This window comes from Quercus robur, chromosome 3 (genome assembly GCF_932294415.1).
Source record: "Quercus robur chromosome 3, dhQueRobu3.1, whole genome shotgun sequence".
Taxonomy (NCBI): domain Eukaryota; kingdom Viridiplantae; phylum Streptophyta; class Magnoliopsida; order Fagales; family Fagaceae; genus Quercus; species Quercus robur.
In genome coordinates this window covers 34,758,618-34,774,317 of record NC_065536.1, presented here as the reverse complement: position 1 = coordinate 34,774,317, position 15,700 = coordinate 34,758,618, and the positions used below count along the sequence as shown (strand labels likewise).

Below are 15,700 nucleotides of genomic sequence, written 5' to 3'. Positions count from 1 at the left end.
GGCTAAGTAGCATTCTCTAGCTGCCAACTGATCTCCTTGTGCTTGCCCTATCCTGTACTCCGTAGGGAATTTGACTAATAGATGGTAGGTAGATATTATCGCCTTCCAACTGTTCAGAGTTGGTCTTCCAATAATGGCATTGTATGAAGACGAATAGTCCACCACAAGGAAATTGACTTCCCTAGTTATCTGCTGTGGGTATGACCCTACCACTACTGGTAATGTAATGGTGCCTACGGGCTATACCTTCATTCCTCCGAACCCTATCAGTGGTGAGCAAACTGGACGAAGTTGATCCCGCCCAAGCCTCATCTATTGGAAGGCAGGGTAGTACAATATGTTTGTTGAGCTTCCATTGTCAACTAACACTCTCCTGGTCGTATAATCCGCAATAAGCAGAGTAATGACAATCGCATCGTCATGCGGGTGATGGATCCTCTCTACATCTTTGTTGGTGAAGGAAATGGCCGGCTCGTCCCTTGATCTCGTCCTTGGTGATCGTCCAGAGAGCTGGACGTTTTGCACCACTTTGAGATATGTCTTCTTCGACTTGGAAGATTGCCCCATCAAGTTTCCTCCAACGATAATCCTTATCTCTCCTAGTGGGGGCTGGGACGATTCCTCCATTTTTCCTTTCAACTTCTCATCTCTATGATCCCTTCCAACGAAGTGCCTCAGCTTTCCTTGTCTAATAAGATTCTCAATCTGCTGCTTCAGGTCATAATATTCATCCGTGTCATGCCCATGGTCCCTGTGGAAGCGACAATATTTATTCTTATTGCGCTTATTGGGATCTCCCTTCATCTTCTCTGGCTATTTTAGGGAAGGGTCGTCTTTGATTTACATGAGCACTTGATCGAGTGGAGCATTCAGGGGCGTATAGTTCTGGCTTCTTCCTAAAGGACCCGTCTTCTTGCTATCTCGTTCCTTCTTATCTTCCGTCCGTCCCTTCTTTGGACGAGGGCCTTGTTCTGAATGGCGTGCTGGATGCGCTTCCATCCTTTTAGCTCTTTTCCTCTTCTTGGCTATGATCGCATCTTCTGCATTCATGAAGTTCTGAGCCGAATGGACAAGCTCAGCCATAGTTTGAGGCTCCTTCTCATATAGCTTGTGGACAAATAAATCAGAATTAATCCCGTTGTGGAAGGCTGCCAGTAGAAGCTTGTCGTCCACCTCGTCCACACTAAGGGCTTCTCTGTTGATGCGAGTGATGAATGACCGCAGACTTTCGTTCTCCCCTTGCTCTATGGTCAGCAAGCTAGACGAAGAACGCTTGTGTCTTTGTCCCCCGATGAAGTTGTTAACAAACAGTTTGCTTAACTCTTCGAAAGAACCTACAGAACTTGGAGGTATTTTGCTGAGCTAAACTCGCGCCGGGCCTTTAAGGGTGGTAAGGAAGGCTCTACACATGATTTCATCAAGGACCCCTTGAAGGTGCATAGTTGTCTTGAAAGTAGCAATGTGGTCGAACGGGTCACGCGTTCCGTCGTACGAATCCAGGGAAGGCAGTTTGATTTTTGATGGTAGAGGATGACCGTTGATGGAAGCCGTAAAGGAAGAGTCGGTTCTATGGACCAAATCTTCTATAGGATTCGTCCTCTTCATATTCTCTTTCATTTCCTCCATGACTCTCTTCATTTGGTCCATTTCTTCTTTCAAGTGTGGTACCGTCCGTGAAGTGGTGCCTCTTAACTGACTTCCAATCTCAGGATTTTCTCTATCGCCATGACCTTGTGTTTGTCCTTCACGTTCTTCACGTGTCTATCTTCTCTAATTGATCTCCATTCTTAACTCTTGGTTTTGGCGAGTCAACTCCGCCATTGCAGTCGTCATAGATTGCACATGCTGAACAGACGACGTCTGCATGACTGATGCGGATTGGCGGTCGCGTTGGGGATCACTTGAAGCGCCTCTGCTTTCTTGACGGCTTGGGCTCGTAGCCCTCGACCTGGTCCTGACCATCCTAACCTTTTGTCGCAGAAAAGAAAGTTGCAAAACAATCTCTTTTCCACAGACGACGTCAACTGATATCGCTCCGAATCAGTAAGGTGGATGATCTGGTTTTGGTGGGCTACTGAAGTGGTGGAAGGCCTACAAGAAACAAACAGTCAAAGAGGAGACTGGAGAATACCGACCAAACCCTCTCCGATGAAGAAGTTAGTCTCGCAGAGAAGGGAGTTCCAAGTATTTGGGAGTACTGTCTCAGAGAAATTCTTACCTTTGTCGGGTTCAGACCGATCCTTTATATAGGGACCCTGGGGACGGTTATTTGTCCAATAACCTCCCCAGGATTTGTGGAAGCCAACGAGTCCGGAGTTAACTTCCTCAACGGCTACTAAAATTGTAACCATTAACGGAAGTTAACTTATTTGATGGATTCGTCGAGATAGTTGCGGGTTTAGTAACCGCTACAGAGAGTCAAAAGTTCTAAGTGCTGCGTAGTCGTCCGTCTGGTGGAGGACTGTTTGGTCGTCCATGGACATCTGAAGGTCGTCCATGGACGACCTTCATCATGGACGACTTTATCGTCCATGGGAGACTTCACTGATCAAGAGTAGTATTATTGTCCATAAACACTTTTACTTCTTCTGGGGTGATTCCAGGTTGAACTTGCTTAATTGGATCTGGACGACACATTTGGACGAACCAGAGTTAGACTAATTTTCTGCTCCCCTATCAATTTCTATTGAGGCGATGATACAAGCTTTCAGAATTTAGGAATACAAAATACAAATACCTATAATTTAGGATAAATTTTGCAATTAACCCACTTCAAATACTATATTCTCCACTATGAATTAAAATTACTTACCAATAAATAATGCTAAAGTATACCTTCTTTTTAATATAAAAATTATAAGACTTGTGGTTTTGGTGAGTTGTAATGAATATTTTTTTATAGCTAAAACGTAAATTACACTATTTAAATCTTAAATTTATTTCAATCCTCTAAATAACAACACGAGTAAAGGAAAAATTATGCAATGAATTCAATCAAACTTAAAAGGTGCTATTTTTATTTTAGTTTTCTTTTTCTTTTTAAACTAAACTAAAAACACAATAAAATATCACCAGATTTTCACTAGATCCTTATTTATAATTGTGACAATTCCTGTTTTCCTATCACAACTAGTAGCAACTAGTAGAGAGAGTAAACGAGTAAGGACTAAGGACCACGTTTAGGATTGTGGCGAAGCGTCGCAAAAACTCAAACTCGTAATCGGACAAAGAAGTAGTTTTCGAGAAGAGAGCGAAAGTGGGTCACCGCTTCAGCCACTATCAACTCAGATCATATTTATGTATATCCATTCTCCGTCGCAACAAAATTGCCAACAAAGCTGTCCCACCCAACCTATTCTCTCTCTCTCTCTCTCTCTCTTTTAATATTCCCATAAATCCTAACCATCAGCAAATTAGAGGTATTATTCCTTTGGCCTCTCCCTATTTGCATTTTATGAGTGTGACTCCTTCATTCATAATTCATTGTCACCCAAATGAAACTAAAACAACAGAATTTAACACCACAAAGCCACAACACACACATGCATATTCCCCTCTCTCTCTTATTTCTTATAACAAACAAACATACATACAGAGTAAAAATCGGTAAAAGCATTGTAACAAGAGAATTTTACGGGTTCTTATTTTGCGTTACCTTTAATTCATAAAACTCTTTTTTTTTTTTTTTTTGGCTGAATAAACCTATTTAAACTAAACTAAACCTCTTACAATATGTCAAAATAAAACAAAAATACTACTTTAAATGGAATATTTTCGTTTTATTTTTTTGGGTATAATAGTTTGGGTGAAGATCGTGTAAATAAACCCCGATAATTCAGGGTACTTGTATCATTTCAAGTCTATAATCAATATAAGCATTTAACCAGTGACTCTCTTTTCTCTTTAGGTGTACGGATAATTGAAGAACCTTATCAAGGTTAGTCCTCTCTGTCTCTGTTTTTCTTTTTCTTTTTTAGTATATATTTTTTGTTTTCTTGGCTGTCTCTTCTTTGAATGCTCCTTTATTTCTTAACACTAAATTTATTTATCCATCTTTTCTGGGCTTTGGTCTAACGTATGCTATTTTCTACATTCTTTCTTTTTTACTTCGATAATATTGAATTTTGATCAAGTCTTGATATTTCAGAAAGTAATTTAGTTTATTTTTCTCATGGGTTTTGTTTGTGTGAGTGTTCATCTTCTAGAATTTTCAAAGAGAGTCTTACTTGGAGAAAAAATGGATTTTTTTTTTTTTTGGGTATGCTTTTGCTTTTGTTGTTATTTAGGCTTTGATCAAACAACTTAATAAGAGAGAACAGAAACCTCTCTTAAAAAAAAAAAAAAAAAAAAAAAAAGGCTTAAGCATTGTTAAGTCCACAATCCGATGGAAAATTATTTGAATGGTTTAAAAAATTACTTCCAGTAATAAACACCTTTGACAATTTTCCTTTGGTTTGCTTTAGAGGAACCAAACAGAGTAAAAAGATAACAAAAAGAAGAGCAATAGGGTAAAAGGACTTTAATTTGGCTAATGAATACTCCTGTAGATGCCTTTTTTTTTTTTTTGAGCTAAGGTACTAATGAAGGAAATATCTCTGTGATCCAGAATTTAAATATGTATATACTTTTTTCAACAACATGTGCATGTTGTTATTATTATGATCATTGATGAAACTTTGGCATTTATATGTTCATATTTTTTTGGCCATTAGTCCTTTATTATACTTTTCCTCCTTTTTTTAATCCTTGAACTGAGGAGGTCGTTTTGGAAGTTGGGATCCTGGTGTTTGTAATTGATTATTTGTGGCTAGAAATTAATGGCAGACTAGGTACTATTAAAATAAGGCTTGCTGTTATAATGAAAAGGATGAATCTATCTGCGTAGACAGAACAGTGGTGAAAGAAGCACACAATTAAAATATAAAGTAGGAAAATGTAAAAGTACCTTTCTATTTGGTGGGATTTTTTTTTTTTTTTAATATTTCATTATATGAACTGCCAGCATGTCACAAGAAAAGAATATTTATGGTGTATATTAGCCCAAAAAAACATAAATTTTCATGTACTAAAAAAGAGATATTTTTTTGTGCATTTCCTAGTCACATTCTTTTGTCCTTATCAGGCTGGCCAAATAATTCAGGTCATTGCTGAGGTCTGAGATCTGGATCATTTTTTCTCTTTTGGGTACCATCCCATTTGGATTGTTGACTACCTAAAAGAATCAAGAGAAACTCACATCTAATAAATGGTTGTGGTTGATGATCAAATGTTTTAGTATTTGTTTTGTAAGATACTTTTGTAAGAATTTTTTAACTTCTAAACTCTGAATATTTTATTGATATGCGTATAATATTAATTATTTCTTTAAAATCCGGGTTTGGAAGAAGATTTTGTGTTCTTGTCAAGATGCTTTTAAGCATTATTTTTTTGGCATTATACCTTTACCTATTTAGCTTTTCGTAATTCCAAAGGTTTTGATCAGTGTATGCTTTTCTTGTGAAATGAGATAAACGTCTTCTATCCAACCTTTTCAACTTTTGGTGGCCTAGTAGACTGTTACCTTGCTGTGTGCTTGAATTTGTTATTAATTCTCCTTTTGTCATACTGTCTGTAGGCCTTAGTAAAAATGGTAGATGTTGAATTGAGGGGAAGTGCCCACCGGATTAAGAAGTGTGCCTGTGATTTACTGTCAATTGGCGGTGATCTTGTGGATGATGATGACTCATGGGATTTGATGGGAAATGATCTACGCCTCAAATCTACATTCTTGTATTGTGATTTCAACAGGATGATTTCTAGTGCTCCAAGGGATCAGAAGAAGCCTCTGACAGAACTTGCAAACAAATTATTTTGTTCCATTGAAGAGGTAATGATATTGTTCTTATCTATGTTGTGTTAACTTCATTCCACTCCTATATTACACTAAGGAAATGGTTGGTAGATGAAAAAGGTTTGAGATTTAAAAAAAAAAAAAAAAACCATTCGCTTGAAGTTAGTGTAGGAAAACTAGCACCAAAATACACATTATTTAGGATACCTAGATATCAGAAAAATGATCCTCTTTGGCCTAATTTAGGATCCACATTACTGCTTAAAATCATGAAAGATAAAATGAAGAATCATATATAGATATATTGCCTAACTCCTTCTGGTGGATTGATTCAAGCTTTTAAGCCATCTTTAGTGGGTGCATCAATTGTATAGTGGTACTGTAGAAAAGTGCGTCAATATTTTGATAATTCAATTATTACAACAAGTGGGGAAGGAGGATTTGAACCCTAATTCTCCTTGTAAAGGAGACCAAGTAATACACTATCTACAAGTCTCTTTATAGAATTTTGCATTACTATTAATGATAAGGTTGTTTCATACACTACTTGTGTACTTCCCCTGAATAGGATCTTTTTTTATTTTCCATGATAAAATTTTCTATGCTTTCCTATCTTTTAGTTGGTTGACACAATGTTTTACACCTTTGCAGTTAGATCATGCAGTAAAAAGTCGAAGTGTTCCCTTGACCCAAGATCGATACAATGAGGCTGCAGTAATCTTACAGGAAGTGATGGCTCAGATGCCTTGAGAAATATGAGCTTCAAGCCTTATTGATGATTACATTGATCTCCCAATGTCATAGACACTTATCAACTTGTACATATTTGCTTTGGTTGTATACACACCAACATCCTAAGACGTCTTTACTTTAGCTGTAAATGGTTTTTATTGACTGCAACCATCATATTTTCAAAATCAAAGGATTACTGACCGATGATGGTTCAATCATATAAGCTTGGTGTTTAGAGATTGATTTTAGAGTTAATTGGTATTCTTTTCCAAACGTCTCTCAGTGGTAATTTTTCTCAACAAAAAAAAAAAAAAAGTGGTAATCATTTTTGAATTTCGATTTAATATATATAATACAATACACATATGAGAAGATCTCCCTAGTGCTCACTAGGGGTGTTCACCAAACCCCAAAAACTGTACCAAAACCGCCCGCAAAATGGCATATGCACTGTATTATGCACCGCACCGCATAGTGCAGTGCAGTTTTATAAAAAGAAAACCGCACTGCACTGCATTGCACCCTCTCTATATATTAATATATTTATTTATTTTTAATATTATATATATTATTAATAGTTTAATAACCCTAGTTTTCAAAAAAAAAAAAAAGTTTGGTAACCCTAGCAAGTGTTGACTAAGAAAGTCAAGCCAAAATAAAGAAAAATTAGCTCAATAGTTTAAAATTTGAAATATATACCGACTTCAAATCATTCAAACCGCATCTTATACACTGTACCGCACATGTGATTGCAAAAATGAGGTGCGGTGCGGTTATGGTTTTGGCTAAACCCTAAACCACATTGCACATGTGATTGCAAAAATAAGTTACGGTGTAGTTATGATTTTATCTAAACCGCACAGCAAAGTGCGGTGATAAAAATAACCCAAAACTGTACTGCACCGCGAACACCCCTAGTGCTCACTGATGTCCCCTAGTGCCCCTTAGACCAATTGTTTCTTTCTTAAATAGGTGAGCAAGGAGCTGTGAAGATAAATTGTAATGCGGCAGTGGGGATGGACTATTCTTTTATTGCCATTGTGGCTAGAGATTGGAGGGGGGGGGGGGGGGAGGGGTTGATTTTCTCCTTTTTTTTTAACAAGTGGAAACCAACCTCCTTCTCCAAGCAAAGGTTGAGACCATAAATTTGGCGACTTGTTTAGTAGTGGAACAAGGTTTTGAGAATGTAGTGGTTGAGAGTGATGCCAAAACTTGCATTGAAGCTCTCAAAGACTCTACTGATGCCGTGCCTTGGAGAATCTCAATCATATCTGCCGATACTCTTTTTTGGGCATCTTGTGGCCAACAATTTGATTTTAGGTGAAGTCCAAGATAATCAAACAAAGCAGCCCATGTTCTAGCTTCTTGGTGCCATAAGAAAAATTTGTCTGGTTGTTTTGTTTAGAGTTATGCTCCTAGCCCTTTTATGGATGTAATTAATTCAGAACAACTCTATGTTGTATTTGCTGATTAGTCTCTGCTTCTTTGTGTTTGTTAATTAAATTTTATGTTCATCAAAAAAATAAGAGAAGATCTCAAAGCAAGATGTCCACACTAAATTTTTTTTTTCTTTTTTTACTCTTCTAGGAGCTTAGTAATTTTTTTGTCTAAAATGCAAATTGCACTTTCTAAGATTGACTGAAATTCATTTTAATATTTTAATTTTACTTTCATTCAATTAAGTCTCCTAAGTTTCAAATTTATTTATTCAATTTAGACCTTTTGTCCAACTCCGTTAAAAAAATTCATTAAATATGCAATTAACTAATGAAAAAAATATTTTTTGGAAAAAGATTATCACATAAAAAATCTATAAAATATTTTTATTAATTTCATAGATTTTTTCATGTGAAAATAACAATTTTAATGGCACTTTTTTTAACAAAATTGGATAGAAGACTTGAATTGAATAAATTTGAAACCTAAAGGATTCAATTGAATGAAAATAAAGTGTCTTGTCACTCCTCAAATCTAAACTTCTATAATATTCTTGGAGGCTTTTGAGAAAATAATGTGTAATTTTAACAATTTGTAAGAATAGTATTTGATTTGAAAAAATTGGAGAATGATAATATTGTCTTCGAAACAAGATTTTGACCCTCTCGCATCAAGCATATTTTAAAAAATTAATCCACTTAGAAATATTTTCTAATTTTAAGGTTTGGCTAATATAGCCTAACATCAATCAGCTTTTAGTATAGATGGAGATTGAACCCCAGATCTCTTATTCAACTATAAGAAACTTTACCAGTTGAGCTAATTAGAACCCACAACTATTGTATTGAAGATAGTTCTAACAATTCTTTTGGGAGGGCAAATGAATGGAATAGATTAATTTAAAAAAAAAAAAAAATTGGAGAATATTTCATCCATTGCTCAGTTTGAGAGATTGGAAGGAAGGAATGGAATGACCACGATGAAAAGCCCATTCCACTCCATTCCTTCCAAAAGTGGGAGAAATATTCATTTCTTAAATGTTTAATTTTTTTTAATTGATATTTTATAACATATAACCATATTAGAATAGCCGTTAGATATATCCTTTTTTTTTTTTTTTTTTTGTGGGTTAAAAGGAGAATTCATTAAGAAACCAACTAAGCCAATCTAGGCAAAATAGCAGCAAAAAGTCGATAATAGTACAGACCGAAGCATCTGAACTTAAAGTGCTAGAGAGTTCAACAATTGGGGGGGTGGGAGGGAATTAAGAAAAATAAAATAAAAATCCAACAACCCCTCTTGGCGAGAATATCAACAAATTTATCCGCTTCCCGATAGGCATGGCTCACTCTGACTTGTTGAAGCCTGGTGAGCAAGGACATGCAATCATTCAAGAGAGAACCAGATTAGTATCTGATGCATAATTGATTAGGTCAACAACAATTTTTGCATCAAGTTATACTTCTAGACAGCTAAAACCCAGTTGAAGAGGAAGCATCAGACCGTCATGAAGGACCCAAAACTAGAAAACTCCTTAATCCAATTACCAAAGGAGTCCCTCACTAAACCCCCACCACCTTCTTTCCCTGGATTATCCAAAGAAGCACCATCAGTATTCAACTTACTCCATCTAGTAGTAGGCTTATTCCAGAAAACTGGGATTGAAACTTTCTCCTTTAGCATACAGGACTTTCCTTACATAGAAGCTATGATGCGTGGATGCGGCAAAATGGGCGTCACAACCGCGTTTGATGCAGCGACATCGCTGCCCGCTCGTCGGTGCTGCATTTGAGGTTTTTTTTTTTTAAATTTTTTTATATGGATTTGCGTCGACTTGGCTCTGATTTGCACCAAATTGGGCCGATTCGGCCAAAATCAGGCTGATTCAGCTAGAATCGGATTGTATCGGTCGGCAGCCGAAACTGACCAAAATGGCCAAAACAGGTCGAAATTAGCCTTGAATCCTACCTGAACAACTGAAATCGGCTTTGAATGAGGCCCAAACATCCTAAATCTGTACTTCCTCAATTTTATTTTGAATATTTGTTACTTCTTTTGTGTTTTCTTTTTTGTTTTGTGTTTTGTTTGTGTTTCTTGCCTTCTTCTTTCTTTGTTTTGTGAACCAAGGACATATAATGTGTTTTTTAAGAATATTTTAATAGTAAAAATATATAGAAAATATAAATAAAAATATTTTTAATAATTTTTTAATCGCCGCACCCGCACCCAAATCCGAAAACGCACCCATGCTTCATAGCATAGAAGAAGTACCCAAGAGCTTTATTGGCACATAAAACACAAATGTTAGGATTCAAGGTAGTGTTCTAAGAAACGACCATGTTTATGTGCATCCACAAGGACCAAACCGCAAAGGTGAACAACATATTCCAAGGGGTAGTGCTTGGATGCACAAAGTGGCTAGACATACAGTTGGCCTTCAACCAAGTTAATAAATCCCATTCAAATGATTGAGCTTTATTGGCACATAAAACGTGAAGGTTAGGATTCAAAGTAGTATTCTGAAAAACAACCATGTTTTTGTGTGTCCATAAGGACCAAACTGTGAAGGTGAACAACATGTTCCAAGGGGTACTGTTGGGATGTACAAAGTGGCTGGACATACAGTTGGCCTTCAGCCAAGTTAATAAAACAAATCCAAATGATTAAGGGAACCAGGAATGTAAATCTTGTTCTAGAACTCTAATGCAAAACTACAATCCCATAACCTATAAATGATAGACCCATTGTGACTGTTACATAAAGGGGCAAGTAGCCAGGCAATCAATTCCCCTAGCGGGCTATAATTTCTTTTACTCTAACACTATTATGATGACATAAACAAAGGAAACTGGATATCTTAGGGAGAGTATCTAACTTCCATATCCACTGTCCTTGAAGAAGAGATGTGGCAACAGACTCATTTACAGCCACAAGATTGGCCCAAGTAGTGTTAAAATTTCAATCTCTAAAGTGTTTACAAATGAGAGTCCTTCATGTTCCCGTATAATTGGATTGGGATAGCTTTAATATTTCCTTTGATGTCCTCAAGTAGCTCAAATGAAAGAGCTTCCCATCCCCTACCATTCTTAAAGAAAATATCAATAACAAATTGAGAGGCTTCTTCTAGGGTTAGAGGTCCTTCACTGAGCTCCCTTAAGGAATTTCCTTTTGCCCATTTATCTGACCAGACATTCAAATTAGAACCATTTCCACTCCCCAGCAAGCACCCTTAGTGAAGGTGGGGAATCCAAGCCTAAAGGAAGACCAGGTAGGAGAGCAGGGAAAGTTATCTGGATCTTTAGAATTCATCCTAGACTGAGAACACTACTTTTTTGTAATAACCTTTGCTCATAATTTCTCCTGATGAATTCTCCAATTCAGTTTCTATCTAGGAAGCACCGACGCGGCTAGGAGGGTGCTGCACTGGAGTCCGACATGGCTCGATGCGGGGTGCGACAACTAACACTGTTGCTTGTGCGTTGGTGCTACGTCTGAGTGTTTTTTTTTTATATAAGATTTGCGCCAACTCGGCTCCGATTCGCGATGAATCAGCTTCAATTTGCGCCGAATTGGGCTGATTTTGCCAGAATTGAGTCGTATCAGCCGAATCAGATCATATCGGCTGGCGGCTAAAATCAACCTTGAATCATGTTGGAACAGTCGAAATCGGCTTTGAATGAGGCCTAAACATCCTAAATCTATCCTTCCTCAATTTTATTCTGAATATTCGTTACTTCTTTTGTGTTTTCTTTTTTGTTTTGTGTTTCTTGCCTTCTTCTTTCTTTGTTTTGTGAACCAAGGCCATAGTAATGTGTTTTTTAAGAATATTTTAATAGTAAAAATATATAGAAAATATAAATAAAAATATTTTTAATAATTTTTTAATCACCACACCTGCACCATACTTTTTCAAAAATTGCCAAGTCCCGCACACGCACCCGCACCCGCACCCGTACCCAAATCTGGAAACACACCCGTGCTTCATAGGTTTTTATAATAGGTAAATGTTTTTTGCTCTCCCTACTTGGATACCCAAGCCTCCCTCATCTTTGGGTTTCACAATTTTATTCCATCCAACAAGATGCATTTTCCTCTTCTCTTCTTAGGAACCCTATAATAAATCATGCTTATTTTATCTAACTCATCACAAAGGTTCACTGGAAAAGTTGCACCTTACATAATATGTTGGGGATAACTGACAACACAGATTGCATAGAGTGGTCCTACTCGCAAAGGAGAGGAATTTGGACTTCCATCTAGAGAGTTTTACAGGTAAATTTCTCATTAATAAAATTAAATTGATTCCTGGTTTCCACTTTATGTTTAAGAGGAAACCCAAGATACTTTCCAATGGTTGAAGTGACCTGAATACCTAGCTCCTCAAACACCTTAATTTTCATCTCAGCCTTTACATTAGGGGAAAGGTAGACATGAGATTTATTAGAACTTACTTTCTACCCAGACTCTTGATAGAATATATCCATCACCTTTTTGCTGGCTTCATTGCTCTCTTCATTCGCCTTGAAAAAAGGATTAAATCATTCGCAAAGAATAGATAAGATACACCAACATTTAGACGAGATGCCTTCATAGGTGTCCAATTACCCTCAGCACATTCCTTATAAATTAAATACCCCAGGATACACCTTGATGAGCCGAAAATAACACGGGATCGTTACTCCATGTCTATGATGATCTGGGCAAGCGTTACGCATTTATTGCGTGCATCGATGATAAAAAGTAATGGACAGAGCAACGGTAACAAGATAGCTATGTACTTCAAGAGCTCCCATTCATGACAAAATAGTCATTGCCCATAAATGCTAGAATTCATTATTCATAAAGATGGGAAGACAACTATAAAAGAAGGGGACAACATAATCCAAAGGTACACACAAATACTGACCCAAAAACCATTCCAAGTCATTTTTGCTCTTTGAACCATTTCTCTTCCTTTCTGACTTATGCATCAGAGTGTTTTTGGCAAACACCACATCATTGTATCACACTTCTTTCTCAAGCTTTCTTACAGGCTTGGACCGAAGACACGACCCATCACAGGATCATCCATCCAATGAGATGAGGTCCTCAACTTGGTGATTTTTTGCATCATCAGTTTGGCGCCGTCTGTGGGGAATATTGATCATTCAAAGCCATCTTCCCTAAGTGACAAAAGAGAACCTCGTATCATGAGATAGATTATGAACAAGTTGCACAGCAAATCCAAGCTTTGACAGCCACCTTGGAAGAAGTGACTCGTCAGAATGAAGAATTGAGGAGAGTCGTTGAATCCTAGAATGAGGAACGACAGCGGATCCTAGAGAACTAGAATGAAGAAGAGCGTCAGAGGATTGAAGGAAACCATAATGAGGAAGGATCGGATAGCCAGGCAAACAGAAGGACGAGAACGCCAGAAAAAAAAACTCATCCAGAATGGAGAACGAGCTTCGTAACATGATGAGGGAGATGGACGAACTCAAGAATGTGGTAAAAGACAGAGCCGTGGAGAACTTGGATGGAATGATCTAAAGGACGGATTTGCCATTCACAACATAAGTGTTGAACTGTCCACTCCTAACGAAGTTTCATCTTCCCCAATCGGAATCCTTTGACGGCTTAAGTGATCCCTTGGATCACATTGAGTCGTTCAAGACTTTGATGCTCTTACAGATGACCCCAGACAAAGTAATGTGCAGGGTCTTCCCAACAACGCTGAAGGGCACGGCCAGGGTGTAGTTTGGCAAACTGCCTTCTGGCACCATTGCCAACTTCGATCAACTTAGCAAAGGTTTTGTTCGTCATTTCATTGGCAGACAACGACACAAGAAGCCAACTGGGCATCTTCTCAACATACGCCAGGCAAAGGAAGAATCATTGAGACAATACGTGACGCGCTTCAACAAAGAGTTGCTGCAGGTGGACGAAGTGGAAGACCCAGTAGTCCTAACGACCTTCCAAGTAGAATTGCTACTAAGAGATTTCTTCTTCTTAATCCCCAAGTGTCCGCCAAAAACAGTGGCAGAATTACTTCACAAGGCCCAGAAATATATGAATGTAGAGGATGCAGTAATGGCCAAAGGAGTGACGACTAAAAGAAAAAGAGACGAAGGAACCAGTCACAATGACCTAAACCTATTCACACTCCAACAAAAGTAAGAGACAAAAGCAAGTATGGAAAATTCCACCAAGACCACGGGCATCACATTGACAAATGCAAACATCTGAAGGACCAAGTAGAAACTTTAATTCGTCAAGGAAAATTGCAGAAGTTTGTACGAAGAATGGAGTCGTACAGAAGACAACAGAGGGACGAGAAGGAAAAGGAGCCAGAGATAGGGGGCAATAAAACCCCCATAGGAGAAATAAGGATAATCTCAGGAAGATTGGTAGTAGGAGGATCCTCCAAATCACTGAAAAAGGCGCATGCCCGAGAAGTGAACAGCGTACACTTACGGTTCCCACCTTGAAAAATGTCTAGATACAGTGAACCAAACATTGTCTTTTCCGAGAAGGACGCTCGTGGTGTTAGACAGCCCCATGACGATCCGCTAGTTATAATGCTCAAGATGGAAGAGTTCAACATGCATCAGGTATTGATAGACAATGGAAGCTCAGCAAACACCATCTATCTGCCAACCTTCCAACAAATGAAGCTGAACAAGGAAAGGTTATGATCGTTCACTTCCCCATTGGTAAGTTCCACCGGGGACAGGGTTATTCCCAAAGGCATTGTTAAGCTAACCATAAGATTGATTTCCTAGTGGTGGATTGCCCATCGACATACAATGTCATCCTTGGACGACCAACGCTCAACGAGTTGAAAGCGGCAACGTCAACCTATTATCTAAAGGTTAAATTCCCTACAGCCCATGGCATAGGGGAAATCAAGGGAGATCAAGCCCTTGCAAGAGAATACTATCAAGCTGCCCTAACATCAGGGGAAAACCAAACATGGATGATAGACGAACCTGAACCAGTCCCTGAGCCAATAGAAGTTCCACAAGAGGTTGAAGTCGTCCTTGGAGATCTGTCCAAAGTCTTGAAGATAGGATCAACACTTTCAGCTTAGAAAAGATGAAGATAACAAACTTCTTGAGAGAGAACCAGGATGTTTTCACTTGAAAGCACGAGGGTATACTAGGAATCGACAAAGGAGTTATCCAACATCGTTTCAATGTTAATCTAGAGTGTAGACCAGTGTAGCAGAGACGAAGAATATTTGTGCCTGAACGCAATAAGGCAATAGCAAAGGAGGTTGAGAAACTCCTGGAGGCAGGTTTCATAAAGGAAGTGTTCTACCCTAAGTGGCTAACCAATGTAGTGATGGTAAATAAGAACAACGGCAAATGGAGAATGTGTGTCGACTTCACAAATCTCAATAAGGCATGCCTGTAGGACAGCTTCCCCTTACCCAGGATCGACCAACTAGTGGATTCAACTGTTGGGCATAAGCTATAAAGCTTAATGGACGCCTTCTCCAGCTACAATTAGATCATGATGGACGAGGAAGATCAAGAAAAGACCTCATTCATCACTAGCCAAGGATTATGCTGCTACAAGGTGATGCCTTTCAGATTGAAGAACGTAGGGGCCACGTACTAGAGGTTGGTGAACTGCATGTTCTCTCATCAGATAGGAAGAAATGTGGAAATGTACATAGATGATATGTTGGTAAAGAGCAATGACAAAGCAGACCACTTG

The 15,700-nt window shown here is 38.1% G+C and overlaps 2 protein-coding genes across 5 annotated transcripts; one reads left to right on the top strand and one right to left on the bottom strand.

Annotated features, from left to right (window-relative positions):
- Positions 1-312: 312 nt before the first annotated feature.
- On the bottom strand, positions 313-2,351 carry LOC126719567 (uncharacterized). Its single transcript, XM_050422098.1, has 3 exons — positions 2,219-2,351; positions 845-1,334; positions 313-751 (listed from the first exon to the last, which is right to left on the bottom strand). Exons 1-3 carry the CDS (start codon positions 2,349-2,351, stop codon positions 313-315), a joined length of 1,062 nt encoding a protein of 353 aa, XP_050278055.1.
- Positions 2,352-3,328: 977 nt separating this feature from the next.
- LOC126717895 (photosynthetic NDH subunit of lumenal location 3, chloroplastic-like) lies at positions 3,329-6,787 on the top strand. Of its 4 annotated transcripts, XR_007652776.1 has the most exons (4): positions 3,329-3,419; positions 3,908-3,937; positions 5,615-5,866; positions 6,482-6,787. XR_007652776.1 is itself a non-coding variant. In XM_050419853.1 (3 exons), exons 2-3 carry the CDS (start codon positions 5,627-5,629, stop codon positions 6,578-6,580), a joined length of 339 nt encoding a protein of 112 aa, XP_050275810.1. In that variant the 5' UTR covers positions 3,778-3,937; positions 5,615-5,626; the 3' UTR covers positions 6,581-6,787. The 4 variants fall into 4 exon arrangements, 3 of the variants coding, with proteins under 3 accessions (XP_050275810.1, XP_050275809.1, XP_050275811.1); XM_050419853.1 differs by lacking the exon at positions 3,329-3,419 and having other exon boundaries at positions 3,778-3,937; XM_050419852.1 differs by lacking the exons at positions 3,329-3,419; positions 3,908-3,937 and adding an exon at positions 5,139-5,248.
- The last annotated feature ends 8,913 nt before the right edge of the window (positions 6,788-15,700 follow it).